This window comes from Hippoglossus hippoglossus, chromosome 7 (genome assembly GCF_009819705.1).
Source record: "Hippoglossus hippoglossus isolate fHipHip1 chromosome 7, fHipHip1.pri, whole genome shotgun sequence".
Taxonomy (NCBI): domain Eukaryota; kingdom Metazoa; phylum Chordata; class Actinopteri; order Pleuronectiformes; family Pleuronectidae; genus Hippoglossus; species Hippoglossus hippoglossus.
Window position 1 is genome coordinate 21,259,572 of NC_047157.1, and position 17,453 is coordinate 21,277,024.

The 17,453-nt window shown below is 40.6% G+C and overlaps 1 protein-coding gene across 1 annotated transcript; it reads left to right on the forward strand.

Moving 5' to 3' along the window:
- The first annotated feature begins 8,401 nt into the window (after positions 1 to 8,401).
- rnd1a (Rho family GTPase 1a) lies at positions 8,402 to 15,460 on the forward strand. The gene is made up of 5 exons (XM_034590949.1): positions 8,402 to 8,672; positions 9,592 to 9,679; positions 13,661 to 13,770; positions 13,913 to 14,047; positions 14,176 to 15,460. The coding sequence occupies exons 1-5, from the start codon at positions 8,553 to 8,555 to the stop codon at positions 14,419 to 14,421; spliced, it is 699 nt and encodes a 232-aa protein (XP_034446840.1). The 5' UTR covers positions 8,402 to 8,552; the 3' UTR covers positions 14,422 to 15,460.
- The last annotated feature ends 1,993 nt before the right edge of the window (positions 15,461 to 17,453 follow it).

Here is a 17,453-nt window from a genome sequence, read left to right on the forward strand (position 1 = left end):
TGATTTACAAACTACAATGTTACCCTTATCGTATCCATCTTTTTAAACTGGTATATCCAGTCTTATTGTTTTCCATTGGGCCAACCTACACATTGTTTTATTCACTGTCAATTTTATAGATTTTTTTTAATGTTTTTTTTCCTTCTGTTTTTTCTCTGCCTGGTAAGGTGGCCTTGAGTGATGTGAAAGGCGCCTATAAATAAAATGTATGTCAAGATTCTTGTAAAGTAGAAGTAGAGTTCCTGACATTTTGAAGTATTTTACTGCAACATCCTCTTTTTAGATACCACAGAGAAGTATCTGACGCTAACTCCACCACATTCCTCTATTTTCATTGTGTTGAGGTTTCATGGCTCTTTATCCACTGCACTTTCTGTTCCCCACCTTTAGAGGGCAGTACATTGTCATGACAATATTGTCAGGATTGGTACATTGAGCTCCACTTGCCTGGAAATTGCAAATAAATGCTACTGAAATTCTTCTTCACAGTTTTTTCCAAGGTTACAATAAGACCACTAACATTCAGCATCATGAGTGTAAACCACACAGGTCAATACAAGCGCCTTCTTTTGTTTCTTTTGGTCAAAATTGTTCTAATTTATGACCTCCCCCTTTCTGCCTGATACTAGTGCAGGTACATGCAAAGTGCACGGTTCAAGCTCTGCTCTGACATTTGAAAAGGGCACTTCTTTGCGTCCCAGACAAAAGCCGGTGTGCCCCTCTTCTGCTCAGTAATAATGTGGCTTTACTTCTATGTTTTCATGCAGCCACTCTGAAACTCTATCTTCCTGAAGTGGCGCTGTTCAGACTGAAGGTTGAGAGCTGGGCAGCGTTAAGAGCTCTCGTCAGTTATTGTACTTTTGATGTGAAAAAACTCCCTTTGCACAGTTTTACTGCACAATAGCCTCGATATGATTGGCTCTATAGTCTTATCAATTATGTCTCATCTCATGACTTGTATTGTTGGAACCTCTCTCTATAATTTCCACAACCTTATTAGTGTGTCAATATCCTTTTACAGAACTGACAAACCAAGCCACCACCACTCTTATACTCTCCATTTATTTATCTTATATTATCATTTTATTTATCACCCTTTCTACAACTGTCAGACAGGTAGATGCTGAGAGTGGGGACTATCCTACCCCGCTGCTTTCACCCAGTTTTTAGCATAACCATAAGAAATACCTTTGCACTAAATGTATGATAATGAGCCTATTTCTCCTTTGCATGCAGCATCAGTAAACTGTGGCATGTTCAACAACAATTAACAGGTCGGTATTGGTCTGACTGTAACTGTGCACAGCAATACATTTCCACCTCATGATTGCACTTGTGTTTATGTTAATACTCTTTATTCGTACCCTGATCTACATAATGCGAGAGCTCTCAACCACGTCGTACTCGAATTATGCAAATGATTCTGCTTCAAGGCATTGGGGTTGTGATGGGTTTTTCCTTTTTGGGTCCTTTCTCGAAGATGATTAGAGTTGGATTTGGGATTAATGCCTTTCTGTCTGTCTCTTCTCTAGCATCACTATATGTTGATATATACACACACACACACACACACAAACAAACACTAAATGTCAGTGGGGGAAGTTAGGTAAAAGTGAAACAAGGGGGGAAAAAGCACCTTTCAACCCAGTGCTTGATAAATCTAGGTCAGACAATCGTCAGGTGCCCACAGAGCATGTTAGCCAGCACTATAGGTCAACATGTTAGCTGTACACAAGGAGTCATAGTTTCAGGAAATCCCCAAAAAAATCTCCCTGCGTCTTCAGATGACCACAGTGTGCAACCATCTCAGACTGCTGTCGCTTCGCATCAGGAAAACACTGGTGACACAGAGTTCAGTAGGAAACCTCTAAAACACATTCAGCTGAACACATGAGCAAATGCTGAATGACTGTGTTCGATGGTGCTGATTCAAAAAGCCCAAATCATGGAAACTTTATTAAACTCTAGTAGTTTCATAATAAGGAATGACTGTTCAGTATCTCTAGTATAAATTATCTTTTGGGAAATAACTCAACATTTTGGGACATACTGCATGATTATATTGACATGAAAATATTGATCCTATTCTTATGTCGGTGCAGTAATGAGATACTGTGGGAGGAAGCTGAAGTACACCCCCCCAAACAAACCCATATAGACATGGGGAGAACATGCAACCAGTAACCCTCTTGCTGGGAGGCAACAGCACTATCCACTGAACCATATTTACGTGTATAATTATTATAACAAAATGAAAGACAGGGATTTTTCCACAGTGGAGAAAGGGAATCGATGAATTCATTCTGATAAACTGTCTGTAACTCAGTGTTTTGAAAGTCAGACTTAAAGATACAGCAAGAGGCAGAACGGGAGCCTGTAAGTGTCTATATGCATCTATAGGTGTAATGTATTTGTGTGTAGAGACAATAGAGCAGAGCACATAGGTAGAAATTTCAGTGAAGCAAGGAGCATTTTACCTGGTTTATCTCTGCACCAGGCAGCAGGTGCAGTCCACGTGCCCGTGCAGAGTTTCACGCTTTACGTTAATGGCATCAAAGAGACAGATGAGCGGTTGCTTCCATTTACGTTCGGCACAACACGCCACGCTCCACTTGCTCCCCAAATGGCTGACACTCTCCAAATCCCTGTTACACTTCAGATTGATGAAGCCATCTGTCATGTATTTGGGGTTTGCAGGCAGCGCTTGGCCCCCCGCACGCTACTTGTTATGTGTTGTAGAAACATATGTGAAGTCACTCATACGTTTCATGTCAAAATAATTTACATCCTCACACGACATTTGGATGAAGGATAAACACACAAAATATACATTATAGAAAGAGTGAGAGATAAATTCTGATAGATTTCTGTGTACCTTCCTGCCTCAGACCTTTTCACAGACATTGTCAGTCAGTTTATCATTTGAGTAACGACTATGACACGACAAAGAAGATATCACGATAAGACAAAACCTATTGAGTCAGACTACAGGTACTTCCTGATTACTTCTGGTTTTCACTAACACAAAGGGCTGCAGAAGGAAAGTAGCAATGCAAACAAATATCTACAAATCCGATTTTCCTCCTGGTTTGTTGAAATATTTTTTGGGGTGTTTCGGTATCAATTGTAAATAAAAGTAGATTTAGGCCTTGAGACAAAGACATGAATTTTTCCATGAAGAGGATTCGCTGCATTCTTATTGTGTTTACTTAAAGTAGTGGTGTAACACTTTAAGAATATATTTGTTTGTTTTGTTGCAGATTGCTTTGTCCACAATCTACTTGAGATTGTGACATTTAATGACATTTATAGTCAGTATACTCTAAAAACGTGGATCTGTGCTGCATTCACAAACTAACAAAGTAATATCCCGGATACGAAAGCTGCCATCTTGCACATTTGGAGCCAATGGCGATCATGTGCGCGTGTGCGAATACATGCACACACACTCAGTCTCAGCTGTCAATCATGACATTTCCCCAAATTTTTTTTTAACAATCTCATTTTGGGCTCTGAGGTATAGTGATGGCCATTTTTCAAAAATAAACTTGATGATAAATTAATTAATTAAGAGTTTAGATTAGCAAATAATATGAGGAACAGCATGTTGAGACAATGTAAACATAATACATATGAAAAAAGATTGTGTAATAAAACCAGAGGATGAAAAAGAGAAATGGTGTCACATTAAATACAGTAAGATCGTAATTCACGTCGGCAGCAACGACTCCCGGCTTCGTATGTCGGAGGTCACTAAAGTTAATGTGGAGTCGGTGTGTGCTTTCGCAAAAACGATGTCGGACACAGTAATTTTCTCTGGCCCTCTCCCTAACACAACAGGTGATGACATGTTTAGCCGCATGTTGTCTTTTAACCGCTGGCTGTCGAGGTGGTGTCCTGTAAATGGTGTGGGCTTTGTAGATAATTGGCAAACTTTTTGGAGGAAACCTGGTCTTGTTAGGAGAGACGGCGTTCATCCCACTTGGGATGGAGCATCTCTCTTATCTAGGAATATTACCCAGTCTATTAAATGACAACCCAGAGTTGGGACCAGGACGCAGAGCTGCAGTGCTAAACACGTCTCTGCGCTCCCTCTGGATCAGTCACACAACCACAAACCCATAGAGATTGTGTCTGTCCACCGTCCCGTTACATTATTTAAATCAAACAATAATAGAGGGAGAATTCCACACAAAAATCTAATACAAATTAACACAACCTCTGCAACAACTCAGGAAATAAAGACTTTTAAATGTGGTCTGTTAAACATAAGATCATTGTCATCAAAGGCTATTTTAGTTAATGAACTAGTCTCAGATCATAAAATAGATTTATTGTCCCTCACTGAGACGTGGCTGCATCCTGATGAATATGTCAGTCTAAATGAATCTACTCCCCCAAGTCATGTAAATACACACGTCCCCAGAGAATTTGGTCGAGGAGGTGGAGTTGCTGCTATTTTTAACTCCAGTCTATTAATTAATCCTAAACCTAAACTAAGCTACAACTCATTTGAATGTCTTGTTCTTAGTCTTCCACGCCAATCCAAGAAACACCAACAGCCAATCATATTTGCTGTAGTTTACCGTGCCCCTGGGGCTTATACTGAATTTTTAACAGAATTCCCTGAGTTTTTATCAAACCTAGTCCTAAAGACCGATAAAATTATTATTGTTGGTGACTTTAATATTCATGTTGACAATAATAAAGATAGCCTTAGCGTAGCATTTATTTCGCAATTAGACTCAATTGGTTTCAGTCAGTGTGTACACCAACCTACTCATTGTTGTAACCACACACTTGACCTTATATTATCATACGGTGTCAAAATTGAAAATCTAACAGTACTTCCGCGCAATCCAATTCTATCAGACCATAATTTAATAACCTTCGATTTTTCACTATCAGAATATATGCCACTAATAATGAACTCATTTTCAAGATGTTTACCTGATAGTGCTGTAGCTAAATTTAAGGAAATAATTCCGATTACATTTAAACCCGTACTATCCGTCGATATAAACAACAAATTCATTAAAAACCCTAGCTCCACTGAGATTGACCATCTCGTCGATAGCTCTGTAAGGTCATTACGATTAACATTAGACTCAATAGCGCCTCTAAAAAAGAAACATATAAAACATAGTAAATTAGCTCCGTGGTATAATTCCAAGACACATGAGTTAAAACAAGTATCAAGAAAACTAGAAAGGAAGTGGCGCTCCAGCAACCGTGTTGAAAATCTCCTAGACTGGAAGAATAGTGTTAAAGCATATAAGAAGGCCCTCCACAAAGCAAGAGCTGCCTACTATTCAAAACTAATAGAAGAGAATAAAAACAACCCCAGGTTTCTCTTCAGCACTGTAGCCAGGCTGACTGAGAGTCACACCTCCACCGAACCCAGTATTCCTCGATCCCTAAATAGCAATATCTTTATGAATTTCTTTAATGATAAAATTCTAACCATTAGAAATCAAATCAACCATCTCCTGCCCTCAATTGGCACTAATACCCCATCAAGAATAGAAAACTCAGAAACGGCCAAGAATCTTACCAATTATTTAGACAGCTTCTCTCTGATCAGCCTCGATCAGCTGACCAAAATAATCTCATCTTCTAAACCAACAACTTGTATCTCAGACCCCATTCCTACAAAATTACTTAAAGAAATTCTGCCCCTAATTGACAGTTCATTACTGAACACAATACATCTGTCATTATCATCAGGATATGTACCACAGTCTTTTAAAATAGCTGTAATCAAACCCCTCCTCAAAAAACCCACCTTAGACCCAGAGGTTTTAGCCAATTATCGTCCGATATCTAATCTCCCCTTCCTGTCTAAAATCCTAGAAAAAGTTGTAGCCAATCAGCTGTGTGAGTTTCTCCAGGAAAATAATATATATGAAGACTTTCAGTCAGGGTTTAGAGCCAATCACAGCACAGAGACAGCCTTGGCAAAAGTCACTAATGATCTTCTAATAGCTTCAGATCAGGGGTTTGTGTCTGTCCTCGTTCTGTTAGATCTTAGTGCAGCATTTGACACAATTGACCATAATATTTTATTACAGAGACTAGAACAGTTAATTAGCATTAAAGGAACCGCCCTAAAATGGTTTAAATCCTATTTTTCAGACCGCTCCCAATTCGTGCAAGTTAATGATGAGTCATCTGTGCGCACCAAAGTTAACCATGGTGTTCCACAAGGCTCTGTGCTCGGCCCAATTTTATTCTCATTATATATGCTTCCACTTGGAAACATTATCAGGACACACTCGGTAAATTTCCACTGCTATGCGGATGACACCCAGTTATACTTGTCAATAAAACCTGAACAAAGTAATCAAATAACTAAACTCCAAGCATGTCTCAAGGACATAAAAACCTGGATGACCCGCAATTTTCTCTTATTAAACTCAGATAAAACAGAGGTTCTAATACTTGGCCCTAAACACCTTAGAGATACATTATCTAACGATATAGCTGCGCTAGACGACATTGCCCTTGCTTCCAATGAAACAGTCAGGAACTTGGGAGTGATCTTCGATCCTGATTTATCCTTTAATTCTCACTTAAAACAAATTTCTAGGACAGCCTTTTTTCACTTGCGTAATATCTCCAAAATCAGACATGTCCTTTCTCAAAAGGATGCAGAAAAACTAATCCACGCCTTTGTTACATCCAGACTGGATTATTGTAATTCCTTATTATCAGGCTCCAGCAGTAAGTCGTTAAAGACTCTGCAGCTTGTACAAAATGCCGCAGCACGTGTCCTGACAAGAACCAAGAAAAGAGAGCACATTTCTCCAGTATTAGCTTCGCTACACTGGCTTCCGGTTAAATCTAGAATAGAATTTAAAATTCTCCTCCTCACCTTCAAGGCCCTTAACAATATGGCACCATTATATCTTAAAGAGCTGTTAGTACCTTATCAACCCACTAGAGCACTGCGCTCCCAGAATTCAGGCTTACTTGTCGTCCCTAAAGTCTCTAAAAGTAGAGTAGGAGCCAGAGCTTTCAGCTATCAAGCTCCTCTCCTGTGGAATCATCTCCCGCTTTCAGTTCGGGAGGCAGACACCATCTGTACGTTTAAGAGTAGGCTTAAAACCTTCCTTTTTGATAAAGCTTATAGTTAGAGCTGGTCCAGGCTTGTCCTAGACCTGCTCTTAGTTAGGCTGCTATAGGTTTAGAAGGTCGGGGGACACATGACACACGGAGCTTCTCTTTCCAGCTTCTCCTTCCTCTTCTCAATCTTTATCACATCAAAGTAATTCATATCCCATCAATACATGTTACTGACTTGACTTCTTCCCCGGAGTCCCTTTGCCTTATCGTCCGCAGATCCAGGGCCGCGGCTGTGGCCACATCATGGATTAGGATCTGGGGATCACGTATCAGAGATCGTAATGGTGGATCCAGTATGGCGGATTCTGCATCGTGCTGGCTGATCGTGATAACAAAGGCAGATCCTTTATCGTGTTGCCATCAGATACTGGTAGTGGACCACGACCGAGGTGGCAGCTGATGATGGATCCTAATGGCGGCAGTGGACAATAACTGTGGACTATAGTGGCATCCGATCTTGATGGTGGATCATGATCTTGCTGGCTGCTGACCATGGACTATGATTGCAGCAGGACTGCTCGATACATAGTATTTCTCCTCAGACACTTGACCATTAATGACATTAATCCACCAATTCACTGACCTTCAGTTATACTTCAAAATGTTTACCCTAATCAATGCTGCTAAAACCTTTATCTTGATGTTCTCCTTTACACTTGACATCCATTGCACTTCTGTCCGTCCTGGGAGAGGGATCCCTCACATGTGGCTCTCTCTGAGGTTTCTACGTTCTTTTTTTCCCTGTTAAAAGGGTTTTTAAGTAGTTTTTCCTTACTCTTGTTGAGGGTTAAGGGCAGAGGATGTCACACCATGTTAAAGCCCTATGAGACAAATTGTGATTTGTGAATATGGGCTATACAAATAAAATTTGATTGATTGATTGATTGATTATGGGGACTTGTCTTCCTTATGGTGACAAAAAGCATGTACATGTAAATCATGAAATCTTAAGGTGTGTGTGTGTATTTCTGTCTGCAGGGAGTTTATATTCCATTTTGTGAATCAAAAACCTTCACATACTTAGTATTCTTTACACTGTTTGCTAAATCTCTGACTAATTTAAACTGAATTACTGAACAATTAAAGTATATTCAAGTAATATTTGAAAGAATGTCCTCTTCTTTGTTTTGTGGTGGAGGTGTGAGGGTGGTTGAGTTGAGGTGGTGCATGGAGGGGATTCAACAGGACTTTAATATTTATAACAACCTGGTCACAGCCCTGCAGCCCTGCAGCTCTGCCCTCCTCCTCCTCCTCCTCCTCCTCCTCTCATTGGTTGGAGCCTCATTATAAACTTCAGCAGTGTCTCTCCCTCCCTCACTCACTGCTGCTCTCTCCCTCACTGACACACCGAGCCGGAGGCAGAAGGACTCATTCTATCACCTCTTCCAACCACTGGTATTCCACCTTTATTTCCATCACTCCCCACCATGAAGGAGAGAAGACTACCCCAGCCTTTTGTAGCGAGGTGTAAACTGGTCCTGGTTGGAGACGTCCAATGCGGGAAGACAGCGATGTTACAAGTGTTGGCCAAGGACTGTTACCCAGAGGTAGGAGCTCTCTATAATGATGAAGTGCCTGCGTTTACTGTAGCATCGATTGTGTTATAGCACAGTTCATTAAAGCAACTATGATGAATTAATATGTCTTTAATAGTAGAAGGAGTTCATTGTCTTCCTGCTCCATATATTATACTTCTTATTCCAATAATCTATGGTTAAGTGCTCCTATATTTAAAGCTAATGATACGTTTTAACATACTATTTTATGTAAAGTAACTCCCATGGCACGATTAATACTATATTGGATTGGTGTTGTAAAGATTGTTTGGGTTATACTTTTAGACTGGGAATAAACCAGTGTAAATTAGAGATTTACAATTTGCTGAACCGATGAATTGATCAGTTTTGATTATTGATTTATTGAGTCAGTCACTTGAAAATAACAAGGTTGTTAACAAATGAGAACATGTAGTTTGTCTTTCATTTTGTATAATTAAACATTTCATACCTTTTGCTGTTGGCCAGCCTCACCATGGGGATTTGTTCTCACTACTAAATTATGTATAAGTAGGGCTGGGCAATAAAACAATATAATTTTCATCAATAGCAATATAACAAAAGTCCAATATATATATATCATTATATTGCCTATGCATTGTGTAAGCACAGTGAGGAGATATAACACGTAATTGAATGACCTCAGATTTTTTAAATGTTGATCAAATATTCGTAATTCTCTGCTCATTAAGAAGAGTTAAAGACCACAAAGAGGCAAAAATCTGTCTTTAAATTTTGAAAAAAGGATAATAATGTGATATTTATTGTGATTATTATCAATATAGACTGATATAGAACATTTCACCCAGCCCTATGAGTAAGTTAATGAGTTTTCATGTGAGTTTGTGATTTGAAAAGCACAAGTTGAAAATGCTCCCTTTAACTCCCTCTTTTAATGGTCCATTTCCAGACGTATGTCCCTACTGTGTTTGAGAACTACACAGCCTGTCTGGAGCTTGAAGACCAGCGAGTGGAGCTCAGTCTCTGGGACACATCAGGTGAGGATCCTGGCACTTTTTTCTTCTTTTTAATGTGCTCACAGTTGAATTAAACCGTCTGCCTCACACGTTATCTAAAAGCCACCCAGTCTGTCAATGTTTTGCGTCTGAGCGGAGTTTGAAGCCGTCAGTTTCAGTACTGTATTCATAGGTTAATTTGTGGAACTTGTTTACCCTCCCGATGAGACAGTGAGTCTGGAGAGAAGCCCCCTCGGCTCCTTTGTCCTACTCACAGTGTTGTTGTTGACTCAGGCGTCACTATCTGTCAGTCCTGTTTTGATGCAGTTAAGCTCCTTTTCACCACAGTGTGAAATCTGGTCACAGTCAGGGAGTGAGTGGCAGGCTTGAGAAACAAACCCTGACTGGGTAACTCATAGAGCAACTGGGGCCCGACATACACAGTATTGTACACACAGCATAATAGTTCTACACATGGAGATCTTTAAATGATTGAAAATGTGGATTAATTAAATACTCACAACGAAAGACAAACAGGCAGAGTTTGAGAAAGATAACCAATTTAATTAAATATGTACTCAGTGCTAATTAACAGCTTTTTGTCTTGCAATTTGTATTGTCATTAATTCAACTATGTTTGTTGCTAATGATCATTACCTCCGCCATGGAAGTTGTGTGTTTGTCTGTGTCTGTTTATTTGTTAGTTAGCAGCATGACGCAAAAACTACATACAAATTTGTGAGGCATGGCCCAGGGAAGAGCCCATTCAGATTTTGGTGCAGATCTGGATCAGGGGTCGGATCAACAGATGTTTTCTTTTCATTTTGTTTAACATTGGGAGATAGGATGTTTTTTAACACTTTCCTTTATTTCTCAGAGATTAATAAATTGATCTTGATGAAACAAATCAGAGAGAAGCAGCAAATCCATGATTTTAGCTTAGGTTTAATCAAAGTGGGTTAATGATTTGGAACCATCAACATCAACATGTGTCTCAGCCGTCTAGTGTCTCAGCTATTTTCAAAAAACAAAAACAATAAACATATTAAGGAATATCAATAAGGAAAATAATCATTAGTTAGTCACAGTTCTGCTTTTGGGTTTTGGATCCCAAATGTGTTAAATGTCTGTTTTGCATTGCTGTATTGAAAATGTGTCGTGAGCTGTGTGGATAGGTTGATATCAGTGGCCTACTGACATGATGACCTTAAACATACAGAAAAATGATATAAGTAGGAGCAATAGGAAAAAGCTATCAGCTGCATTATAGATTTCTTTCATAACAGTAGCGGCTGAGGCATTGTGCTCAGAGGAAGTGGAGCTATGCCAGTTGGCCTGCAGAGGTTTCACCGGGGAAAGGGGGAAGCCTCATCCATGCAGGGGGTGGAAGTCTGTGGGCAAGTGACTGTGTGTGTGTGTGTGAGTCCTGTCTTACTATGTGTACGTGTGTGTGTCGTACCATTGCTGTGAACAGAAGGCACAAGTGAGGGATACTGAGAGAAAAGATATGCATGACCTCCTCCCTGCCTTATGGTGTGTGCTGCATTAAAAAAGCAATTATGTAACAAAGACCAACACTGAACTAATGTAGGTTTGTCTGTTTATCTCCCACGAAGAAAAAAACTTTCTGGACAGTCACCGTTTCCAGAGGAAATATTACATAAGACTTATTTACATTTGCAATACACATACACACAAAGTAAGAAGTTCCTGTCAGTCTTCATTTTTGTTTTTCACCCTCCAACTTTATTATCTTCATGACATTGCTCCATCTGTCCTAATTATAGACGTCAAAATGGATTAATCTGCTATTCTATCTTTTTAATTTATCAATTTATCATGAAGTTTATGAAAAATGTCCATAAATATGTCCCAGAGGCGAAAAAAGTCCTGTTTACATCCAATCAAAAGTCCCAAACCAAAATATATATCCTTTAGCCACTTATTCTGTTGGTTTGTGTGGATCCATATTATCCAGGTAGAAAATTATAAATTATAAATGTTCTGATACCATTTTTCTCCTCCAGACTCCAATTCCCTTACCTGGACTTCGCATATTGGTCGATACCGAGTCCCGATCTGATACCAGTGCATTTAGAAAAATTACAACCTATATAATGCATTTTTACAGCTGTAAATAACTAACCCTGTATGGAAGGAATGATTGTGAGCATTGTTGTATGGCCTTTAAAAAACAAATACATGCAAAGAATAAATGCAATAGATTAACTAGATTAATTAGATTCTAATTTTAAAAAAAAATACACATTACTTCCTTTAATTAGCTTGAAACTTAAGTCTTGCATATGGTGGACATCCCCATTTTACTTGTGGGAGTCTACTGTAAAGTATTGCCTAATTGCACACAGCTAGCTCTGGCTAACGCTACACTACTGGGTGAAACCAATGTACTTTAAAGATGACATAGACATAGATTAGGGTCCTCGCCAATGCATGATCGGGCATCTTCGGAGGAATTTCTCATTTTAAATGAGATTAAATGTCATGATCTTTACTATTCTCTTGAAACGTAGGTTGTGGACGTCTTCAAGATAGATCTCAATATAAATTTGATCGCCCACCCCTACTCCTTCAGCTAATGTTTGCTCAACTGTACGGGTTGTGTGTGTATGTGCATATATCTGTGTGTGTGTGTGTTTGTGTGTCCAGGCAGGGGGCTGCTGATGTGTGGGCGTTGGTAGGTGCAGAAGTTGTGTGCTCTTTAAATCTCTCTGCCTCCTCTTTCTCCAGCCTTACATCACCTTGGACAGTTATGTGACGGCTGCTTTGATTTCCACTAAAAGAAAAGATATTGATAGATTTTAGTTGTATAAGTTGTCCTAGTTTGCAGAGTTAAGTCAAAGACTGCGTAAACTAGAAGGGCTCGGTTCACTCGGTCATGATATTAAAGTAAAAAAACGCAATCATCACTGTCTCCAGAGCCAGACTCATCAAGATAACGTGATTGTTAGTTAATTCCGGTTGAGGCTTATTAGAAGTATCTATTCCTGGTATAATTATATTGTCTTTTATTTGCGAGGAATGCTTCTGGTGCACATTTGGCCCCTGAGGACAGGAGCAGGAAATTAAATCTTAGTGTTGGTGTGTGGGGGGAGTGATTAGGTGGCAGAGGGAAGACAATAGAGAGCGGACATCCTGTCGGTCTGTTTTTAGCACCGGAATCTTCCTGAGAGTTAGAAAACTTCCCAGAACTGCAGAGATGGAAATTTCCTTCACACCATGATTCACATTCTCCTCACTAAGGTGTCATATTTATTATATTAGGGTAGATTGTCTGAGTGAAGTTAATCATGCAGAGGATCAGCGGAATAGTGCCTCTGTAGTGCAAGTGGTGGATGGAAATGATACACCACTGGAATATAAAGATATAATTGTTCGTGTCTGAGAAGTGAGAACATACTGACACCATCAATACTGCAGCTCAGGTATGAATGGAGGAGGCCAACATTAAAAACGTTGTGCTGAACTCATTTCTCTAATTATTTAGATTACAGCAGGCTTCACGAAACTTAAGATGTAAGTTAAACAGATGATAACTTGTTGTCGTGGTCGTTGCACTGGTTTCCTTCACTTTTGCACAATTCATAATTTTACAATTCTGTTATCTTCACAAACACAATTTGCACATTAAGCAGAAATCATGACTGTAATCAATAGGGCTGTAGTCTCCCATTCGATTGGCTGGTTGATGTGCTCTCTTAAAACCAAATCTACATCTGACCAAAGTTATTATGGCTCTTAATCATAGAAAAATCATTGCCAAGAGTATTTTAAGATATTTTGGCTTCACTTTTAGGGAGCAGTCAAGTCGTTCATTTTTATGCACATCCTATGGTTTGGCAGGTGTGAATGTGTTTGCTTGTGTTTGCGCTGATTCAGTTTTTTGTTGCTGACAACAGGAAAACTGAGGGTTTTCATTTTCAAAACAGTTTTTTCAGCTTTCTAAACTAAACATTCATAAAACTAAAACTTAACAACTCTTTATCGGATATGTCCTTTCAGGTTCTCCATACTACGACAACGTCAGACCCCTGTGTTACAGCGACTCAGATGCCGTGCTCTTGTGCTTCGACATCAGCCGACCGGACACAGTCGACGGTGCTCTGAAGAAGGTATGGACAGCTGTATTAAAGACTATGTCTCCATGAAATCATCTAAAGGTGGCAGCCTCCTCGATCAGTAGTGGGTGCTCCTCCATATTCACATTTTCCGGGGACAGTCTGGTGACATCTCTTTTGATTTCTATTTGGAAAGTGGAAAGCAGAGATCCAGGACTTCTGCCCCAGCACACGGATCCTGCTAATAGGCTGTAAGACAGACCTGCGCACAGATGTATGCACACGCATGGAGCTGTCCAATCAGAAACAGAGTCCCATCTCCCATGAACAGGTTTGTTCCATGACTTCTCTGTCTCCCATTGTGTGATGTATTTAGGTATCTGTCTCCTGGTAACTTCATCTCGTCCAGCTCGCTCTCATTAATTTCATATACCTATATTTTCCCCCCTCACAACGTAGGGCTCGTCCATGGCCAAGCAGCTCGGAGCGGAGGCTTACCTGGAGTGCTCAGCCTTCACGTCAGAGAAGAGCATCCACAGTGTTTTCCGCACCGCGGCTCAGGCCTGCATGAACAAACTCCAGCCTGCCAGCAAACCCAGCCCCATCCGCCGCCTCTCCAAGCGACTCCTCCACCTGCCCAGCAAGACAGAGCTGCTCTCCTCCACCTTCAGCAAGGACAAGTCCAAGAGTTGCTCCATCATGTGAAAACTGCTGGGATCATGCTCATAAAGCAAGGACAAGCAAACCACTGTATACTGTAGCTGGTTCAGCAAAGGACGCAGGGTGTGCAAGGGAGAGAGAGCAACGATGTGGATTTCTACAAAGCCCCTCTCTCTCCTTTGCAGCCCAAACTCCCTCCACCACTTCAAAAAAACCACAGATGCACTCTCTATAGTCAACTCTGACACTGGACTTTTCACCATGACCTGTCACCAGCAGTCAGCGCAGGGACAGAGTGAAAAATGTCTGATGTTGCAAATATTTCTGATCAAATTAGATAATCCTGTACAAAGAGGGCGTAACAGGCACTTGAAGGTGCAGAGCTGCTCTCCTCACTTAAAGGTGGCTGTGATGGAGTCAGCTCAAATAAGGTCAGTGCCTCCTCTTTTCTATGGGGGAAGTGGTTGTAAACACTGCATTACCCTGATGAGACCCATTTGAAATTCTGAGAGTGGAGCCCTTTCCCATCCATCTTTTGATTTGAATGTCTCTTTAAGGTCACAACATGGGCTGAGTGACTGGATGAAATGTAAAATCTGACATTGCAGGATATATGCGGCCTGCGTAATTTTTAACCGAGGCCCCTTGACGGAAAAAAAATCCTCCACCCTGAACCCTCGCAGTGTTTCGTTTGGGAATTAAAGCTGACAGTGGAGAAAAAGGGGTAGAGCGACGGGAGGGATTTGGCAAGCAGAGTTTTCACTTGCAAAGGCGGTGGGAGGGCGACCTGCGAGCACATCTGAAGGAGCAATGTGACTCAGCACTCACATGAGCCACTAAACAGCGTCGGGATGACGTGCTCTGTCATAAATGCAAACAGAATCTGGGCCATGGACATGTTTTATCAGATCCCCCATCACCACAGCAGACTTAATTGTTCAGTGTTATTAACAATAAGCCTTGATTTGAGTGGTGTTGCATCAATGATGCGTCATCTAACTACTCCCTCCTGCTTTAGCAGCTTAATGGATATCAGTTTTTAATACAAACAACTAAATCAACATTTCTCAGTCTATAAAAGATACATTTTGGGTTTATTTTAATGAACTATAAAAGTTCTTTGTTTGAATCTGCTGCCTCATGGATATTTAAAAAGTAATAGTCTGTAAGTTTGGACTGTCGACGTCTCATGTGCTCACCTTCAACACGCTCCAGGTGCTGGGTTAAAAAAAACAATAGAAACTGATGCTGCACAACCTGAGTAATCATCTTCTCTGTTTCACACTTTTCCAAAGCTTGGCACCTACTTACACTGCAACTCCCCTGCTGAGAGTTCAGCTGTGATTTTGGTGCCTCATGCTTGTAGCAATCTCATTAGCCTCTGGGCTCAAAGGCCAATATTTTGGGGACCTCCGGTGTAGACAGCTGATATCCGGGCCAAGACTCCATCTTCAGCTCACCCAAACCTCTGAACACTCCAACTCGTCTCCTTTTTCACACATATTCAGGATCTGTTTATAGAGATTATGCTAGTAGTGGCTAAAGTAGCCTCGGGCTGCTAGCTTCAGGCATAGATGGCTACAGAGTTCTGGTAAAGTTTTTTTTTACATCCTGTTCGTAGTAGTAGTAGTATTCCCCAAGACTGGAAAACAGGTCGGTATAGATGCCTGTGCAGCCATTTAATGCCTTGATGCATTGTTGGCTTTAGATTCCAAGGATTGGGAGTAGGTCGTTGTAACCAACAGTGCAGATTGGAGCGATTCAGTGACTGAAAACTGACAGAACAAGGGAGAGTATGACTAAGACTAAATCCCCCTGACTTCAGTCTTTCATTGGACCATAAGTATTGTAATCAACGACTTAATGTCTTTGTTGAAACCTAAACTCTCACATATTTACCCCAAGTTTCCCGAATATCAGTTCTTGTGTTTCTTTGCAAGATTGGCTGGTTTAAAAACAAGTATTACCTTTAGCTAAATCTCTAACCCCAGCCTGTTGTCATAGAAAATGCTTAACGTGACCCTAGCCATACCATTTAGGATAATGGTATGGTTAGGGTTGATGTGCCAAACCTTACCATAGCCTAACCAAAGATCTAACTGAGGAGGGTGCTACAGGAACCACAGAGTTAACAGTAGTGAAAGATTATCCGAAGGGGGAACAGACTCTGACACAACACCGGCTCTGCCATCATTCCACAAGCGCATTGCGGCCAGCGTCATACCATCCTGGGTATTACCACCTACTCCTGGGGCTTAAAATCTAATTCCAACCACATCTGCATCAACACCCAAAATGTCCCTGAGATGAAGGGGTGGTGGAGCGGGGGTTTTACATTGAATTACAGGCCGGTCCTGAATTGAGTTTTTTTTTCATTCCTCTTTTTATTTATTTCTATGCTTTTAAAAAATATTTTTGATCACATCTCTCAACTTCCCTGCAAAGTATTCCTGACATTTTCCATTTATAAGGTTTTTTTTTGGGGGGATGTTCCTTCTTGCTTGTGGTTGTCTTCAATGGTTTTGTAGCTGTTGATGTTGTTCTTGTATTCGCTTGAGTCTTCTGGCATTAGTGGCTGTTGACAGCTCAGCTAATGGAGGACTTGATGATTTGTAGGTCTGCACCGAGAAGCCCGGACTTCTCTGGATCTACGGCACACTGGAATTTAATGTGTTGCCTAGCAACAGTGTGAGCAGGACTCCTGTCTCCCAGAGAGAGGGAGGGATGGCTCTCGGAGAGGGCGCCTCACCTTGTAGCATTAGACAGAAGCCACAGCGAAGGTGATGGGTGGACATTTCAGGGAGCAGCTTAAGATCTCTACTTGATTTTAAAGACCCCGTACTGGTAGCAACCAGTATGAGTGGGTTGTTGGAAATCGCAGGTCTTTTAAAACATGTCTCTGCTGCAGTCATTATTTCACTTGCTCTGTCCAGAGAATCGTGTTTTACTAAACAACGTCAATTTTACTCTATTTACATTAAACATTTCAGGGTTCACTAACATAAATATCAAGATTTTTAATACCACAAATAATTAAATGTAATACTGATCAATGTTTGAAGGAATAATCGCAGACA